General features: G+C 43.8%; 1 protein-coding gene across 5 annotated transcripts in view; it reads left to right on the forward strand.

Moving 5' to 3' along the window:
• RAB27B (RAB27B, member RAS oncogene family) overlaps positions 1–19,954 on the forward strand; it is a 294,567-nt gene that overhangs the window by 269,337 nt on the left and 5,276 nt on the right. For all 5 annotated transcript variants that reach the window (XM_073543827.1, XM_073543830.1, XM_073543828.1 and 2 more), the window contains 4 exons: positions 8,050–8,221; positions 10,483–10,568; positions 10,780–10,883; positions 12,840–12,963. In XM_073543827.1, coding sequence (XP_073399928.1) covers positions 8,069–8,221; positions 10,483–10,568; positions 10,780–10,883; positions 12,840–12,963 — 467 coding nt within the window. In that variant the 5' untranslated portion in view covers positions 8,050–8,068. The remainder of the gene's footprint in view (positions 1–8,049; positions 8,222–10,482; positions 10,569–10,779; positions 10,884–12,839; positions 12,964–19,954) is intronic.

The following is a 19,954-nucleotide window of genomic DNA, read 5'->3' on the forward strand; positions in this document are numbered from 1 at the left end:
TGGGAGTGCAAAACGTGATAACTCTGCAGTATTAGTAGGAGTTAAAGGGCCGGCGGACGACAAAACAGAGTCGACAGCCAAGAACTACAGTCCCCGGGAATATGCTAGGGGCCCGGAGTTAATGAATTTTTTTTTATATCCGTGGGCTGGAGGTACCCCACCCCTGGTATAAGTCCATTGACTATGACCATACTTATCTCCTGTAGGAAAGTTCTGACAGACACAACAAGATTGCACACTTTAGGTTGATATTTAAGTCCTTGCTTTTCATAATTCACACGCAGTGCATAGATAGACCAATAGCTTTAACCGTTACCGTTGCTGCCTCTTGAAAAATCTTGACCCTTAATAACTATCCCAGTTAGTTAGTATTTGCAGATTCTATTGTGACCCCTGCAGGTTGTGGAAGGTTTTGCACAGAACAAAATTGTAATATTGTATTAAAAATAATTATAAACAAGAAATACAAGGAACTCTATGTTCATTACATAGAAAATAATTAGCAATTTAAATCAATTAACAGGTTATCCCGTTGATTGGTGTAAAGCTATTACTTTCATGATGTTATTTGTGCTTGTTTCCTGCCTGGTAGTTTCCCTGCGGGCTAATTGGCGTTGCAGACACTTTCATTATTCACTGCAATAATAAGTTCTGGCATCTAATACAATATGGTACATTACTCACCTGTAGGTGTAAAGACAATGGTGTCTGTGAACTCCGGGGTCAGTATGTTAGGAGAAAATAGCTAGAAATTAAAATGTAATGGTATCTGCATTACGTAGCTGCAGAGGGGTCCTAGGAAAATCGCTATATCAATGGCAGCCTTAGTGTCAGGCCATCATTTCTTAAAAAAGTAGCATATCCCCTGGAACATAGGAGATGGGGAGAGGTTGCCGATACCTTGGTGCTCGGGACCTCAATTGTCTTTTCAGATTTCATTAATCCTTTTTTTGTTCTCTACCCAACCCAGAGTGTCATGATGACTTCTTCTAGTCAACACTTGTGTCTGTAGTTTGCTGCTCAGATATCTTTGGCACATCACTTTTGGAAACTCCCGTACCTATTTCCTACTCTCCAACCAAACTTCACATCCTCCAATCCCTTTAATCACTTTTGTTGCCCAATCTTATGAGAATCTAACAAAGAACCTGGAACACGCTTGTATCTACTGCTACTTTCACTTTGCGGGTAGAGGAGAGATGAAAATGCCTTGAGCTTGTGGCCACAATCTTATAAGAACCTAGCAGAGCCCCAGGAATGCAGCTTTGCAGACCATATAAATGATTACAGTACATTTGAATCCAGTGTCTCATTGATGACATCTTTTTAGATTGTTATCCACTTTCTCTTCTCTATCCGACCCAGGAAGCTATGACGACTTCTCCAGACAAGACTTTTCTGCTTATTTTGCCGCCCAAACATCTTTGGCTTTTCACTTTTTGGCACCTCTGTACCGATTTTCCCAACCACTATCCAAACTACCCAAACTCCTTATGCTCCAACCCATTGTAATTATTAATATGACCCAATCTTATAAGAATGTTCCAAACTCCATATGCTCCAACCCATTGTAATTTTTTAATATGACCCAATCTTATAAGAATGTAGCAGTGATAGGGGGAAGAAGAGGGTACCTTGGAGCTTGTGACTTCAATTGTCTTTCCAGATTGTCATCCACTTTCCTTGGAGCTTGTGACTTCAATTGTCTTCTCAGATTGTCATCCACGTTCCCTTTTTATCCTCCAACCGACCCAGACACTCATGATGATTTCTCCTCTAGCCGTGACTTGTGCCTGTAGTTTGATGCTCAAACATTTTGTGTCACCACTTTCGAGGACCCTTGTCCTTTTTTCCCACATCCTCCAATCTCTTTGATCACTTATATGCCCTGATCTTATAAGAAGCTAGTAAATCCCCTGGTACACAGTTGTATCTACCAAGGGGAATGCATAAGCCTCGGAGCTTGTGGCCACAATCCTAGAAGAACGAGTGATTTCAGTACCTTTGAATCGAGTGTCACTGATGAAATCTCAGATTGTCATCCGCTTTCTCTTCTCTACCCAACCCAGAGAGCCATGACTACTTCTCCCAGCCATGCCTTGTGTCTGAATACTTTGTTCTGCCGACATCTTTGGCTTTTTTTTTTTATTTCCCGCTGTGTAAGAAAGTACCCCTAGTTACTCTTCTTAATAGTAGAATTATAGTTACCCCAAAAAATAATAGTGCCAAATTCCATTAATTTCTTGCACCGAAATGTTCTCATCTCCGTAATTGAGCCCCATTGGCGTCTTTAGCACATCTTTGTGCCTCAACAGTATTAACTTTCCCTTACTGCTTCTATTTAGTGACCATTGTTACTAATAGTGCCCACATAATTGCCCCCAATACAATCATAGTGCCCTTAAGTAAGCCCCAACAAAGTAAAAGTGCCCCTAAAAGTATGAAAATTAATACTCACTTACCACTTTCTCACAATGAAAAGTGCAGCCCAGACTTCAGTCCATCCCTGAGCCAGAGCTGTCAGCCGGAAGTAATTCTAGTAAAGTTGTACAAGTTGATATCCCATTAAATGATGAGACATTTCCTTGTAACGGCTGAGAGGCCAATATGTCATTGAGGGTCACTCGCAATCTGCTTACAGACATGCGCATTATTGCCTCAGCTGCTGCAGAACCAAGAGACGTCTGACTGTTCTGGCCAAGATCACAGCTTTCCACAACTCTGAAGTGAGCGCTCCCCCTAGTGATGACCACAGGCACGGGCTTTTTGGATCTTCCCTGTCATTGGGTTCCAGTTATGGCGGCTGCACCCTCTTTACCCCATAAAGCTATGATCCCATTATTTTGGCAGTCAGGATACAATGATATTGTAATCTTTGTACATATGTTTCATCGGCGAACATTATGTGCGATTTTAGCTCTGAGGCTTGCAGAATTGTGAACGGAGCTCCTACGTATTATGCAGGCTACCATACATAGCACATCAGTGACAGCACTTAGGAATTTAAAGGAGTTGTCTGAGACTTTAACATTGATGGCTTATCCTTAGGATAGGTCACCAATGTCTGATCGGTGGGGCTGTGACGCTATCTAGTGGCCGCGACCGGTACTGCACATCCTCCCACTAAACCCTATTCATATCAATAGGTGGTGGATGTGCAGTACCCAACCATGGCCACTTTTCTGTCGACGGAGCTGTGCAGCTTCGTTACTGAGCAGTTCCAGCTGCCGCCGACACCAAGAGAAGCTGGTCGGCGGGGCGCCGGGTGTCACACCCCCACCAATCAGACTTTGATGACCTATTCAATATTAAAGTCCCAGAGAACCTCTCAGGATACCCTCCTCCAGCTTATTAATGACCCCCCAACATGTATAAGGAGCCATGTCATGTAGCTTTAAACCTGAGCTTTACTGTGCAGTCATTGTGAAGAAGTGAAGGCCGAGTACATTCTGTCAGCACAGTGGACATTCCTGCGAGGCGCCTTGTTGTGGGCCCCGCTTCACATGTGACCACTTATCCTACATCGGGTTATTCCGGTCTCTGCACCCGCTCAACTCGCTCTGCCGGTTTTCTCAGACACTTGTAAATGCACATTCCACCCTGTGCTGTCCACTCGGAATATTGCATGAGGCACTAAAGGGAGGGCGCCAGGGGGCACACGGCAAACACGGGGCCCACGGCAACACGGGGCCCACGGCAAACACGGGGCCCACGGCAAACACGGGACCCACGGCAACACGGGGCCCACGGCAAACACGGGACCCACGGCAACACGGGGCCCACGGCAAACACGGGGCACACGGCAAACACGGGGCCCACGGCAACACGGGGCCCACGGCAAACACGGGGCCCATGGCAAACACGGGGCCCACGGCAAACACGGGGCCCACGGCAAACACGGGGCCCACGGCAACACAGGGCCCACGGCAACACGGGACCCACGGCAACACGGGGCCCACGGCAACACGGGGCCCACAGCAACACGGGGCCCACAGCAACACGCCAACAGGGCTGCACACTGAGAGATATGAGATAAATGGATGGATAGATAGATAATATACAGTAGTAGATAGATAGATAGATAATAGATAGATGATATCTGTATAATAGATAATATAATGTATATACACTCACTGGCCACTTTATTAGGTACACCATGCTAGTAAGGGGTTGGACCCCCTTTTGCCTTCAGAACTGCCTCAATTCTTCGTGGCAGAGATTCAACAAGGTGCTGGAAGCATTCCTCAGAGATTTTGGACCATATTGACATGATGGCATCACACAGTTGGCGCAGATTTTTTCGGCTGCACATCCCTGATGCGAATCTCCCGTTCCACCACATCCCAAAGATGCTCTATTGGATTGAGATCTGGTGACTGAGGAGGCCATTTGAGTACAGTAAACTCATTGTCATGTTCAAGAAACCAATCTGAGATGATTCGAGCTTTATGACATGGCGCATTATCCTGCTGAAAGTAGCCATCAGATGTTGGGTACATTGTGGTCATAAAGGGATGGACATGGTCAGCAACAATACTCAGGTAGGCTGTGGCGTTGCAACGATGCTCAATTGGTACCAAGGGGCCCAAAGAGTGCCCAGAAAAAATTCCCCACACCATGACACCACCACCACCAGCCTGAACCGTTGATACAAGGCAGGATGGATCCATGCTTTCATGTTGTTTACGCCAAATTCTGACCCTACCATCCGAATGTCGCAGCAGAAATCGAGACTCATCAGACCAGGCAACGTTTTTCCAATCTTCTACTGTCCAATTTCGATGAGCTTGTGCAAATTGTAGCCTCAGTTTCCTGTTCTTAGCTGAGAGGAGTGGTACCCAGTGTGGTCTTCTGCTGCTGTAGCCCATCTGCCTCAAAGTTCGACGCACTGTGCGTTCAGAGATGCTCTTCTGCCTACCTTGGTTGTAACGGGTGGCAATTTGAGTCACTGTTGCCTTTCTATCAGCTCGAACCAGTCTGCCCATTCTCCTCTGACCTCTGGCATCAACATGGCATTTCCGGCCACAGAACTGCCGCTCACTGGATTTTTTTTCTTTTTCGGACCATTCTCTGTAAACCCTAGAGATGGTTGTGCGTGAAAATCCCAGTAGATCAGCAGTTTCTGAAATACTCAGACCAGCCCTTCTGGCACCAACAATCATGCCACGTTCAAAGGCACTCAAATCACCTTTCTTCCCCATACTGATGCTCGGTTTGAACTGCAGGAGATTGTCTTGACCATGTCTACATGCCTAAATGCACTGAGTTGCCGCCATGTGATTGGCTGATTAGAAATTAAGTCTTAACACACAGTTGGACAGGTGTACCTAATAAAGTAGCCAGTGAGTGTATATAAAAAAAGATAGATAGATAATAGATATGACAGATAAATAGATATAAGATAAATATTATATCCATCTGTCAGATCTATCTATCATCTCTCTATCCTATCTATCTATTATCTATCATCTATCTATATATCTATCATCTATCTATCTATCATCTATTATCTATCTATCTATCATCTATCTATCTATTATCTATCATATATCTTTCTATCTATCTATCTATCATCCATTATCTATCTATCTAATATCTATCTATCATCTATCTATATATATATCTATCATCTATTATCTGTCTATCATCTATTATCTATCTATATCTATAATCTATCTATCTATCATCTATTATCTATCTATCTATTATCTATCTATTATCTATCTATCATCTACTATCTATCTATCATCTATTATCTATCTATCTATCTAATATCTATCTATCTATCCATCTATCTTCTATCTATTATCTATCTATTCGCCCGCCCATCTGTCATCCAGTTAGTGGTGATCATTACTGCAGTATTTCTCTGTCATGCTGGTCGGTCCGGATGGGTGGATGGACGGCTTCATGAATGGATTAATGGATGGATGATCTTTCCAATCAGAGAGATTGATCGCCGGCCTCCAGTGCTGCAGTAATGAGACTTATTTTGATAGATCAGCCTCGTTTCCTGTGTATGAATGTAGTTAATTAGTATAAATATTAATTGCCGGCCCGGTTTGTTTATAGGCATGTGAGAGGCATGGTGTGACAGCCGGCTGTCATAAGTAAGTGCGCCCTGTCTCTGCTGAGAATACACAACCCTCTTGTAATGAGGACATTGTCTATGGAGAGCAGTAGACTTGAATAGACTGAGTCATCCATACACCTCATCCTTGTCCTGCAGCTGTTCTGCCGAGCTGACACGTCCCATTCCTGCAGAAATTATCATGGGAGGAAAAAAATGTCTGCAAAGCCCAAGAAAATAAATCATCGTCAGTGTTTCTTCCCCCAGTGATCATCTGTAATGTTGGGAAACCTGTCAGCAACTGTCTCCTTGCAGCGCCTCCACAGGGGAAGTTAAGCATTACACAGCGCCCATTCATATCAATAGACTGATCGTGTAATGATGGACAGGACGGGTCCGACAGGGCAAGATGGACAGAACAGGGTCCCTGTGAAGGAACAGTATTTGGATCCTTTACTGGCATGTGGTCTTATAATTCTACGATCTTTGGTGGAAGGTGGCCCTCTTACCTCTTGGGCCCCTATGCAGCTGCACAGGTTGCACCAATGATATGTCCGCCCTTGCGCTTTCTGCATTGGCTCTCTGCTCTGGTTAAAATATGAGGATGTGGAACAGAAACCCAGTAACTGAATTCAGGTGCCCAGTGTGGGAGTCTCAAGAGTATACGAAGGAGAAATGCACAGGAAACCATAAATGTAAAACATCAAGTTTATTAAAGACAATTAAAACTAACACATAAATAAAACAGAGTAAAAACCAATTATAGAGAGATGTGACCCCCCAGAAGAAGGCACGGAAGCCGAAACGCGCGTTGGGGTGGTGGCACCACAGCTCTCATGTAACACAGCTCTGCACATTTCTCTATAATTGTTTTACACTCTGCTTTATTTATGTATTAGTTTTAATTATCTTTAATAAACTATGTTTTACATTTATGGTTTCCTGTGCATTTCTCCTTCGTATGCTCTTGTCTTGCTCATTTTTGCACTATAACCTGTACCCAGCGTCCTTATTTTGAGACCGTGTCACTTGACTGTTTATGTTTTTACTGTCTCTCTAGCCTGCTCGTATGTTCTTATAATGTGTTAGTCTCGTTTAGGTAGCACTAAGATCCTGAGCAGTCTTGTGTTTTGAAGAGGTCAGTGCCAACGTCCCTGGTGGTCAAGGGAAGTAAAGGGTCGATGTTGACTAAAATTTAGCTCCCTTTTCTGTACCTTTCAAAAATGGCATTACACATGTCCGATCGGGACAATCCTTTTTTTTGGATTAATGTTGGCTCAACATTCAGCTGATAACTTTGAGTACATGCCACATAGACTATAATGTGTACATGGACAGGTTGGATCTACTTGAAAGAAATTTGTTAATGGTTTTCAAGATCATAGTCTTCAATACACAACTGAAGGAATTACAAAGGCATAGTTTAAAGGGCCATGTCACTTTCCATAAATATGTATTTTTTTAGGTGGTGTTCTCCTGAATCTGGCGCAGTTTTTATTTTGCTCCTACACCTCTCCGTTCCTGAGATATGGCTCTATTTTCCTTGTACAGAAATTTAGACCTGTTCTCTAAGTGGGCGGGACTCCGCTCTATCTATGGACGCCTTCTGGAAGGTCCCGCCTCTTGCCTAAAAAAGACTAGATTTAAATACAGGGAAGATGGGGTCATATCTCATGAATGAAGAAGCGAAGGAACAAAAGAAAAACATCGTCAGATTCAGGAGAACAGCGGCATTTACACCAGGTAAAAGAAATGACATATTACTTCAAGTGACGGGTCCCCTTTAAGACAAGAGGACAGGCTATAACTGACTCGTAACAGTGAAAATGTATATCCAAGGACTATGTAAGTTAATTGGCACTGTCTGTTAGCAAGATAATGGATATTAGTATTTGCTACCTTTGAAAATCCAACATCCATTGGAAATACTTAGAAGTCATTTTCAGTTCTGAGAGTTTCTTTTCCCTCCTGTGTTTTAGGTTCACCGCAGTGTACACTATGACGGATGGTGACTATGATTATCTGATTAAGCTCCTGGCCCTTGGAGATTCGGGTGTTGGGAAGACCACGTTCCTGTACAGATATACAGATAACAAGTTCAATCCCAAATTCATCACCACAGTTGGCATAGACTTCCGGGAAAAGAGAGTAGTAAGTGATGACTCCTGTACTAAAAGGCAAAAAATTGATTGAAGAGTATAACATTTTTTATTGTGAACACATCTGGTGGTCTAGTGTACGAAATGTTCTATCGGTGACATAAATAGTGGTTTCAAGTATTAAAGAATTTCTTGGGAAAATCATTGGAAGTCTAGGATGGGGCGAAAAAGTTAGCAGTGACATCTTTGCTGGTATTGAGTGGTTATGTGTTTTTTTGGGGTGGGGATAGCAAGTCTGCTGGCCTGAGTTGGTAAAAAGGATACTGTTAAATTCCTTGGTGGTCTAGGGTGGGGAAAGGGTTATTGGTAACATCCATGATGGTCAAGATGTTATCAGTAAAAGATGGTCGCCTGGGATGTAAAAGGATCGTTTTTAACATCGAATGTGATAAAAGGAATATCGGTAACATCCCTGGTGGTCTAGGGTGGTAAAAGCGTTACTTTTAACATCCTTAATGGTCTATGGTCATAAAGGGATTCTTGGCCACCTAGCTGGTGCCTATGGTGGTTAAAGAGTATTGGTAACATCCCTGGTGGTCTAGGGTGGTAAAGGAGTTATTGCTAGCATCCTTAGTGGTCTATGGTGATAAAGGGGTTATTGGTAACCTCTCTGGTGCCCTAGGGTGGTAAAAGAGTATTGGTAACATTCCTAGTGGTGTAGGGCGGTAAAGAGGTTATTGTAAATATCCCTGGTGATCTAAGCTGGTAAAGTAGTTATTGTTAACATCCTTAGTGGTCTATTGTGATAAAAGTGTTATTGGCAACCTCTCTGATGCCCTACAGTGATAAAAGAGTAGTGGTTACATCACTGATGGTCTAGGGTGGTAAAGGGGTTATTGGTAACATCCCTGGTGGTCTACGGTGGAAAACGAGTTAATGGTAACAAGTCTGTTGATCAGGCATGGTAAAGAGTTTATCGGTGAAATTCCTATTGGTTTAAAGAGGTGTTTGGGTTATTTTTTGAAGTGTGTGTGTGGTAATGAAAGGTTATCAGTAAAATCCCTGGTGGCTTAGGGGTTATTTTTAACATCCCAGGCTATCTTGGTTGGTAAAGGAATTATTGGTAACATCCATGGTGTCTAGTGGTTTTTAAATGGTTGTTGTTAAAATCCCTGGTGACTGAGGGTGGTGAAGGTGTTACCACCCTGGTGGTCTAGAGTGGTAAGTGTCTAGTGGTTGGTTGTGGGTGGGGGAAAAGAATCAGATCAGGTGACATAAACAGTAAAAGCATGTGCTGATCCAGAATAAGTTAGTGACCGTGTGATCAAAGTTGAAATATTTGCTTTACACATACCGTGTTTCCCCGAAAGTAGGACCCCCCGAAAGTAAGACAGGGTGGGGGTTACGGGGGGGTCCTTCAATGTAAGGCCTCCCCCGAATGTAAGGCAGGGTTGGGGGCCGCTGTGAAATGTAAGGCCCTTACCTTTGGGCCGCCGCTGTCCCCCATTGGGTCCCCAGGCTCCAGAGGTGTCCTCAGGTGCAGCTGGGCGGGTCCAGCGCTCATGGGGTTAACTCGCCGTGTTAACCCCGCAATCCACCCAGCTCAACAGCTCATTGGCCGCCCCTGTTCCCCACGTCACCGCCGGCCCCCGGCTTGAGCACTGATTGGTCCAGCAGCTCGGGCTGTAATTGGCCGCCCCAGCCCCACGTCACCGCTGTTTCCCTGCTGATTGGCACAGCGTTCCCTGCAGCACAGGCCTTCCACACCCACAGCCGCACCGCAGAGGAAAACGTCCAGCATTTAAAAACCAAGTAGGGAAACATGTACTGTATAGGGTATGGGGCTGTGTGCAGTGGGATACGGCACTGTTATGGGGTGTGGGGCTGTGTGCAGTGGGATACGGCACTGTTATGGGGTGTGGGGCTGCGTGCAGTGGGATACGGCACTGTTATGGGGTGTGGGGCTGTGTGCAGTGGGATACGGCACTGTTATGGGGTGTGGGGCTGTGTGCAGTGGGATACGGCACTGTTATGGGGTGTGGGGCTGTGTGCAGTGGGATACGGCACTGTTATGGGGTATAACAGCATGTTAATAAATGTTAATTTATTGGTTAAAAAGAAATTGTCATTTTTTTTCGGCTAATGTAAGACCTCCCCCGAAAGTAAGACAGGGTGGGACTTTTTGGGGTAAAATTAATGTAAGACAGGGTCTTACTTTCGGGGAAACACGGTAGATGCAATGGTTTAAGTACCAAAATGTATTCATTGTAGGATATGTAGAATGCAAAACTTAACTCTGGTGTTGATTTGCAGGTTTACAACAATGCAGGACCAGGTGGCACACAGGGCAAATCCTTTAAGGTGCATTTGCAGCTGTGGGACACAGCCGGACAAGAGAGGTAATGTATTTTTTCTAACCATCTAAAATGCAAAAATATTCCGCGATTGGTTGGCACCCTCTAATAATAATGAGGTGACTTTGCACATTCTGTCTCAGCCTGTAAAGCAAAGCTGAGAAGTGAGCTGCAAAGAAAAACAGGAAATATCCGCTTTTGTATGTGTGCTCTAATGTCCTATGTTACCCTAATAAAAATAAATTAATCTTACCAGGTTTCGAAGCCTTACCACAGCGTTCTTCAGAGATGCCATGGGTTTCCTTCTAATGTTTGACCTGACCAGTCAGCAGAGTTTCCTGAATGTTCGGAATTGGATGAGTAAGTGTAAAATATCCATATCCACTATGAGGAATAGCTCCAATATTGAAGCTTCCTTCATCCAGGAGTTTGTATAGTCCACATCCTATTGCTGATGGTTTTCTACAGTTGCATCCACTTTGGACAATCCCCTGTGATCTAAACAGTATGAACTTTTAGCTTTTTATCCAGAAAAGTATTACAGAATCACTCCTCCTCCTCCTCTTCCTCCTACTCCTCTTCCTCCTTCTTCTCCTCCTCCTCCTTCCATCAAAGTTTGTATCCTCTTAATATATTGCACTGTGTACTTACAATTGCTCATTTTGCCTTTCTACCCAGTTAATTCTTCGGTTTTCCATTAGTTCCATGACATCACATGATTATAAACTGACTAGCTGAATCCTTCTAAGCACTATGTGGCAACAGGAGGTCAATTTTCTCTGCATGAGTTACTTCAAAAGTCTCTGTCGGGGTTGGGGGTTAGGAGCAGAGCAGCTGAGTCAAGAGTCGAAGAGGGGAATAAATCATGAAAGAGACAAGAGACTTCCTGGTTCTACATAGAGTAGACAATAATTAACTGGGTAGAAAGGCAAAATGAGCAATTGTAAGTTCACAGTGCTATTGTCACAATGTGACTCTCTGAAGGGAAAGGGGTCTAAAACCGTCCCTGGAACTGGGACCCTAACTATCCCTGTCCCAGTGGTACTCTTGATGGTAGAGAGGCATGGGTCTCCGATTTTACTATGCTGCTGTTAAACCCTAATCTGTTCCCTCCCCCACCCCATGAGGCATGGGACAAAAAAGTAAGCAAAACAAGACATAAAGACAAACCAGGACAAATGAATACCACTATCATACAAAAACACTCACCATAAATAGGGAGAAGGAAGGGGAAAGGGAGGAATAAACAAACTAAATAGGAATAAGGACAAGGAGATAAACACTCGCGCTACTTACTGCACATAGATCACTTCAACTACTACTCCCAACTGCACAGCTCAACTCTTTCCAGGAAGAATATTCTTTCACCGGCAAGGAAGAAACTCCCAGAATCAGTATATGTAGGGACATAAAATTGTATAAGCCTGGGGCCCCCGTGTGCTGCCAGGGGCCTTGTGCGCTGCCAGGGGCCCCTGTGCACTACCTGGGGCCCTGTGCACTGCCTGGGGCCCCCTGTGCTTCCTGGGACTCTGTTCGCTGTCTCTGCCCCCCTGTGGTCTGCCTGGGGCCTCTTATACTGCCTGATCTACAGCAGCTGGGGTATATTCTGATACGGAGGGGTATAATCTGGCCTAGGCCACTTTAACCCTGGGTATATTCTGGGCGGGGGGTTAATCTGGCCTGTTACACCGGCATGACCTTTTTAACTCCAGGTCTCCCAGGAGGATGTGACACCCATGTGATAGCTATATAATAACAGTCATATATTCTGTGAGAGAAGCTGAATACAGTGGTGGAGCAGAGAGCTGTCAGCTCCATACTCCACCATTCAGCTTGTGCATTTGACTCTCAGCACAGCAGGTGCCATGATGGTACTGAACTTGCTGCACGGAGCCACATGCAGCACAGACCTGTGCAACTCATCATGGGAACGAGGCAGTCATATTAAGTGAGGGCAGTTGAATATAATGGTGGAGCAGGGAGCCGTCAGCTCCATTCTCCATCATTTGGCTGGTGCATTTTACTCTCAGAAACAATGATGGCACACACAGCACAGACTTGAACAGCTCACCTGGGAACAACAAATCGTATAGGGGGCATTGTGGAGGCTTCATAATGTGGGGGCATCATGCTGTGAACATACCACAATACACATTCCTCTTTCATGTCTTTAAAGTATGCTCTTCTGCGTCTACACCTGCACGCTGTGATCCTGTTTTCTTTTTTTTGGGGAGGGTTGGATCCCTACTTCGACTTTTGTTATAAGATCCCATGATTTCTACGAAATGTTTAGTTTTTTGATTCTTTTTATTTCAGGTCAACTTCAAGCAAACGCTTACTGTGAGAATCCCGATATTGTATTAATTGGTAACAAAGCCGACCTGGCAGATCAGAGAGAGGTCAACGAGAGGCAAGCAAAGGAGCTTGCCGATAAATACGGGTAAATAATCCCCTGCTGTATACACGGTTGATTTCTGTTTTTTAAATTTTTTACTTAGAATTGCAGCTACCTACAGCCACTGCTAGGGGGAGCTAGTGAGCTTACGGTATACTATTTTATTTCAAGTTTCGAGTACAGTAAGCTCCCTCTAGTGGTGGTTGCAGATACTAAGTATTTTGCCTTTATGAGGAAAAAATATTGGCATGCGTTTTAATAACTTAAAGCCTTGCAGAAAGAACAGCGCATATCTATTCACCCCCTTGGAAAGTAACCGCCATACAAAGCTACATAAGAATGGATCAAAAAGTAACATAAAGGCTGAAGGGGTGAATAGTTTGGTATGCACAATGTATCCTGTATTGTTACATGGAATGGGTCCTTACATGATCAGCTGTATTCATCAAGTGCGGCGGCAATCTTTCCAAATAATTTTTATTGAAGGATTTTCAACAATAATGGGGGGGGGGGGGATAAGGAAGGGAAGGGAGGGAGGGGAGGGGATGGAGAGAGGGTTGAAAAGGGAGGGACCAGGTGGTCCTGTTAAACTCCCGATCATATAACATTTTGTGAGTCAAAGCAGTAAGTTATGCAGTCATGTAAGTGAATCCAGTAACTACACAGAGCAGTAATCAACAGCTTAAATCAATTGTCTTGAAAAAAAAGAAAAAACCCCGTTACAATATGTCCTTAACTTAAAGGATATATAGTGATCCATCTGAACCATTTACTTGTATATTGGTCGAGGTTATTGTTGACAGTGGCCATTTTCAAGTCAAAGGACTTGTGGAGTGATATATGACCCTTTATGTCCTGAATTTTGGGGACATCAGGTCTCTTCCAATAGAAGGCGATGGAACGTTTAGTGATTAGCAGGATGTGGATGATTAAGGGGATAAATGAGTGGTTTATGTCTTGAGAGTTTAGGGACAATAAAGCTAGCTGGGGGGAGAGGGTCATAGGCTCGGGAAGAAGAGAATTAATGAAGAGGGACACGTCTCTCCATAGAGGTTATGCAGCAGGTTTCCGTAATGTCCGCATCCTCTCCAACATAGTGAGGAGTATTCTGGATTGATTTTTGATAGTTTTGCTGGGGTATGATACCAGCGGGAGAGAACCTTGTGGTGTGTTTCCTGAAGGGACATCGACATGGTCGCGGACATGGAGGTAGAGCAGGCATGTTCCCAATCCGACATATCAAGGCTCAGGTTGAGTTCCTGCTCCCATTTTATTATGTTGCTTGTTTTAACAAACTTGTAGCTGTTGTTAATCCACCTATAGATGTATGAAACACTCCAGAAGATTTTATGGCTTTTATTATTAAAAAGGTTAATGATGGGTTCTGAGGGTTTCGGATTCTTTTTCATGAATTTCAATATGAGGTTTTTTAGAATGATGTAATCGTAGAACGAGGAAGAGGGGACCTTGACTCTATCTTTTATGACACTGAAAGGGATGTTCGAGTGTTCTCCATGGAGGTCTTTGAGTTTCTTGATGCCGTGGTCGTCCCTAATAGGAGCTAATTCTTGATCAAAAAGGGAGGTGATGATATGAAGTGAGAGGGATCTTAGTGGGTTGTTGTTACTGGTGCCTCTTTTTGTTTAAGTTCTTTCCATGCGTCAAGTGTGGCACGGAAGATGGGGTGTGAAGGTGAATGGTCTTTTTTGAGGAGAATTGATTCTAGTATAAGGCGAGAAGGCGAATAGTTGTTGTTTAGTACGCATTCGAGATTATACCACGCTGGAGGGTCGGGAAGTGGCCACCAAGGAAGGCTTTGCTTAATTAGAAAAGAGAAATAATATGCCGATATATTTGGCAAGCCAGCTCCACCGAATCTCCTGTTATTGTGGAGAATGTTTGTGGCGACCCTCGCCTTCTTACCTCCCCAGATGAAGTTGTTGGTTCTGATTTGTAAATTCGTAAGTAAAGAGGTAGAGATGGGCAAGGGTAGCGACCTGAAAAGATATAGTATTTTGGGGAGAATTTATGCTTTAAAAGTGATGATTTTACCCCACCATGAAAGGTTTTTTTCTCCGTAGGTGAGCATATCTTTCGAGATGGTTTCATTTAGAGATTTCTTATTAAGCGGGATTAGGGAGGAAATGTTGTTTGAAAATTTTAGTCCCAAGTAAGTGATATGCTCAGATGCCCAGCTCCAGGGGCATAGGTGTTTGATCGTTTCGATCTGAGTATCTTCTGGGTTTAGAGGAAGTATTTTTGATTTTAGCTCGTTTATTTTAAAGTAGGACACTTTGGCAAACTTCAACATCAAGTCCTGTACTTTTGCAATGGATTTGGCCGGGTTTGACATAGTAAGGATTATGTCGTCGGCGAATAAGCTTATTTTGTAGTCTTTAGGTCCCGCTTTTATACCTTGTATGTCTGGGTTTTCTCTAATTAACTGAGCTAGGGGTTCCATGGCTTGGACGAATAATAGGGGGGATAATGGACACCCCTGTCTTGTGCCGTTTGTAATTTGGAAGGGATTTGAGAGATGATTATTTACATAGACTTTGGCTGAGGGATTGGCGTAGAGAGCTTAATGCTGGTAATGAATTCTTGTTGGAAGCCAAATTTTTTGAGGGTGGCGGTTAGGTAGTCCCAGTTTAGGCGGTCGAAAGCTTTTTACGCATCTAGCGAGATTATTGTGGTTTTAATTTTCCTTGAATTAATTAATTTTATTAGATTTATCAGCCTTCTTGTGCCATCTACTGATTGTCTGTTTATGACAAAACCAAAATCTAGTCATTGTCTATTAGTTTTGGTAAAAGTGAATTTAGTCTGTCTGCAAGGATTTTTGCGTAAATTTTGATGTCCGTATTAATTAGAGATATTGGCCTGCAGTTTTTCATGGAAAGTTAGGTCTGAGTTTGGTTTGGGGATTAGGACAAGGGTGGCTTCGAGCATTTCCTTTGGGAAGTGCCCGGTGTTAGAAGCGGTGTTAAAGATCTTAGTGAGATGGGGGGCTAGAATATTGGCAAAAGCTTTGTAATAGTCGTTCGTGAACCCATCTGGGCCTGGGGCTTTGAACGATTTTAAACGGCTGATCGTGTCCAAAATTTCCTTTGCTGTGAAAGGGGCGGTTAGGAGGTCCATGTGGGCTTTTTCTAGTTTTGGAAGGTTCACTGAGGCCAAAAATGTTTGAACGTCTGACTGCTTGGCGTTAGATTGTGGGTAAACCCGATTAATGTTGTACAAATCTTCATAGAATTTTGCAAAGGAGTTTGCTATGTCCTGCGGGTGAGACAGGAGCGTGTTGTTGGGGCATGTGATGGCATCTATTCTATGCTTGCGTCTAAGATTTTTTAGTCTATTGGACATATAACGGGATTGCGGATTCGTAAAACGAGAAGATTAGTGCCCTAAGCTCCTGTCTGAGCCTAGAGAGTTCTGATTGGGTGTTGTGGCATGAGCTGGGGTTGTTGGTTAGGGTTTCTTTAATTTTTATTTGACTTTGTAGGTTTGATATCTTTTTCTCTATTTTCCCTCTTTAGTTTTGAAGAGATCCGAATCAGAACCCCCCTCAACACTGCCTTGTGGGCATTCCAGCATGTGTAAGGGCTAGAAAGATCTGCTTCGTTCTCCTTGAAGTAGTTTGTTAATGCTGTGGAAATTTCTCAGTTTATGTGTGGGACATTTAATATTGAAGAATTGCATTTCCAGAGGAAATGTTTGTTAATGGCTGGGCCTTCTGTGAACACTGCTATTACTGGGGCATGGTCGGATACTGTTTTTGGGAGTATGGAAACTGATATGAACTTGGGGAGAGAAAAAATACCTGTTAAGATCAAGTCAATTCTTGAAGCTGTATGGTAGGGGTCTGAGAAGTGACTGTATTCGATGGAGGTGGTGTTTAGACAACGAAATATGTCGAATATCTCGTTGCTATACATCCAGCTATTGAGTGACACTGTCTTGTGCCTATTTGGTGCTGAGGAGTCTATCTTTCCGTCTGGGACCATGTTGAAGTCGCCTGAGAGTATCAATGAGCCTTTTTTAACTTGATTGATTTTTTTGAGCAGTTTATTCAGAAACCTTAGTTGTCTTATAATGGGAACGTATGCATTTACAATAGTGTAAACTGAGTTGTTCATAGTGCAAATCAAGATGTGGGAGTGTCCCTTGTCATCCTTGAGTTCTCCAATAAGTTTAAAATTGAGAGTGTTTTTAACTAGCGCCTTTTTTTTAGGACCTGCTGCTTCAAAAGTATGTGGGAAATTTTTGTGTGAGAAATTGGGGTGTGAGTCATGTTTGAATTTGGTCTCTTGGAGACACACAATGTCAGAGCCCAGTTTGTTAACCTCATGACGGATTACATACCGTTTCCTGGGGCTGTTTAGTCCTCTGACATTGTATGTGGCCAAGCTGATCTTCATGTTCAGAAAGTACTGTTTCGGGGGAGAATGTGCCGAAGTTGTTGTGGTTACCAGAGAAGTTGTAGCATTAGGAGAATCTTGGGTTCAGATGGATGGGTGTGTAGATGATCACTTGTTGTAACTGCAAAACAGAAAAAGGAAGAAAAAGAAAAGCAAAGCCAATGATATAGAGAACAATAGCAAACTTAATCAAAAATTTGCAAGAACCACTGGGAGTAGGCCGCGCCGGCGGTCTCTACTCAACCTTAGGGGAAAAGTTCGTGGAAGAGTGTCCCCGGTGACCACTTCGGTGGTGAAGATGATAGGCATCCTGGATCTACTGGATGGAAGAACGGACAAACGAACCTATAGTCCATGGGGTATAAACGTGAACAAGAAAAATGTTACAATGTTAGACTTGCCTTGTTTTACAGGCCTATTACAAACTTGGGCCTGGAGAAAGGAAAACATACGTTAACAGATAAAGCATAGTGGAACACTAATGAACCCAATCAATAAAAAGCTTCATGTGAGACGAGAGGTCAGGTGGTCGTCTTGGCGTCCTGGAAAGAAGCAGGCTTGGTCTTGGGTTTGATGTTCAGGGCTTTAAGAAATCTGTTGCCATCTTTCATGGATAACAGGGCCGTGGTTTTGCTGTTGTAGTGAACCAGTAACTTCAGCAGAAATGCCCATTTGTATTGTATATTGTTATCTCTTAGCGGGGTGGTGATGTCTCGGAATGATTTCCTGCCTTCTATAGTAGCCTTTGAGAGATCTGCATACAGTTTGAGGTGCGAGTACAGTTCTGGGAATCCGCCATTGTCTCTGACATTGATTTGGATAAGTTCGTTAATGTGGAAAAAATGAATCCGAAGGATAGTATCCCTCGGAAGGTCTTTAGGCAGGTGAGCAGGCTTAGGCAACCTATGTATTCGGTCTATTATTATGTCTTGGGGTGACAAGGATGGGTCAATTTTTTTGAATACCTTTTTAACGTATTCTTCTAGCTTGCCAGGAGTAACAGATTCAGGCATCCCTCTGATTTTTATGCTGTTCCTCCTACTTCTGTCCTCCAGATCTGCTAGTTTGCTTTTCAGTTGAGTGAGTTCCGATCTGATTTGTTGGTTTTCATCCTGGGTCTTTTCAGTTTTCTTTTCTATGGATACAATCCTGGCTTCATGGTTTTCTAATTTTTGGTTGAAGGTTTGGAATGTAGACTTGAAAATCTTCATCTGGGATTTCAGAGTAGACTCCAAAGTGATTTTAAGATTATTATTTATTTTATCCGCCAGGGAGACCATATAGGCCTAAATAGTGTCGTGGCTTATTTTTTCAGAAGTGTCCAATTTTGTCCTTGATTTATCAGGGCTAAGGTTTGGAGACGAGGACCATGAGTCATTTTCAGTGTCGTCTTTGGGATCCCTCATGGATGAGAAGTGTTCGCTCCAGTCCCCAGGATTTCTTCTTTTGGTAGAGATTGACGTGTCCATAGAGGAGGTTGTTTTATGGGGTGTCCTGGGTGACTTTGTGGGGCTGGTCGTGTTGACTAGGTCAGAAGAGGGGTGAGACTTACTCCCCTTGTCCTTGTCAGCCTTGGTAGGTATAGAAGGGGTAGAAGTGGATGTTTTGTTTTGTTTGAGGCTATTTTGTTTACTTTGGCTCATATTGTCAATGTGAAACAGTACTCAGGGCTACGGATCCGAGAGAGGTTAACAGCCAAGTCTACGGGGTTTAGGACCTCAAGTAAGTAGTGGGGGTGAGGTTCAATGGTCTTTTGACCTATATCTGGTTGCTTAGATTATATATTTGGTCTGAGGTAGTGAAGATGGGGGTCAGATGTCAGTGATTTATTTGACCTTTAATCCTATATATCAAGAATGATATGTGAGAGCCAGGGTATAGAGATCCTGAAGGGGGGAGTAGAGTAAGACGTTCAAGTAAGGTCTGTTAGGTTGAGGTTTTTTTTTTTTCCTTCTCTCCTCTTCTTTTTACCCCCTTGGTTATATATTTAATAAAATTACTGTTGTCACAGTTTTACTTTATTGCTCTCTATGCGCTTGTTAAGCTTAATCAGAGCGTGCTTGTGCTGTAGATGTGGCAGCTATTCGCTCTGTAATTGGTGCTTACAGGGGTGAAATCTGGTGGTGGGGGGTGGCGGTTTTTATTTAGTGGTGGTGCCCTAGGCTGCCCAACCCCCCTTGTGTCTGTATTTTTACTTTAGAATGCTCTTGCGGCGGCCACTATTACCCAGCGCCGCTCGAGGCTGTCAGCCTGTGTGGGAGGAGGTGGGCGCGTCTATGCTGTGAGGACGCTATGCCGTTGGAGTTGGAGTAAATTCCCCCATAGTCAGCGCTGTTGGCGTCGGAGAAGTGCGCGCCTGCGCACTGTGTAAGTAAACTTAGCCGCTCTGTCAGATTCGGCAGTGAACGCGGCTTCTTTTATGGCTCTGTGTGAGCCACTCAAGCCACGGGCGGCTCTGTTCCATGTGTTGGCAGGGAGACCGGGACCCTCTAAGCCTTGCAGTGGCTGCGGACGGTGGATGTCTGGACCCCGGTTAGCCGCTATTGTCCCGCAGCACTCAGGGTTGTCAGCCTGGCCGGGAGTAACTGCGCCTGCGCGCGGGTCTAACAAGCACCGGT

This window comes from Dendrobates tinctorius, unplaced genomic scaffold (genome assembly GCF_039654945.1).
Source record: "Dendrobates tinctorius isolate UK_male_01 unplaced genomic scaffold, ASM3965494v1 ptg000135l, whole genome shotgun sequence".
Classification (NCBI taxonomy): Eukaryota; Metazoa; Chordata; class Amphibia; order Anura; family Dendrobatidae; genus Dendrobates; species Dendrobates tinctorius.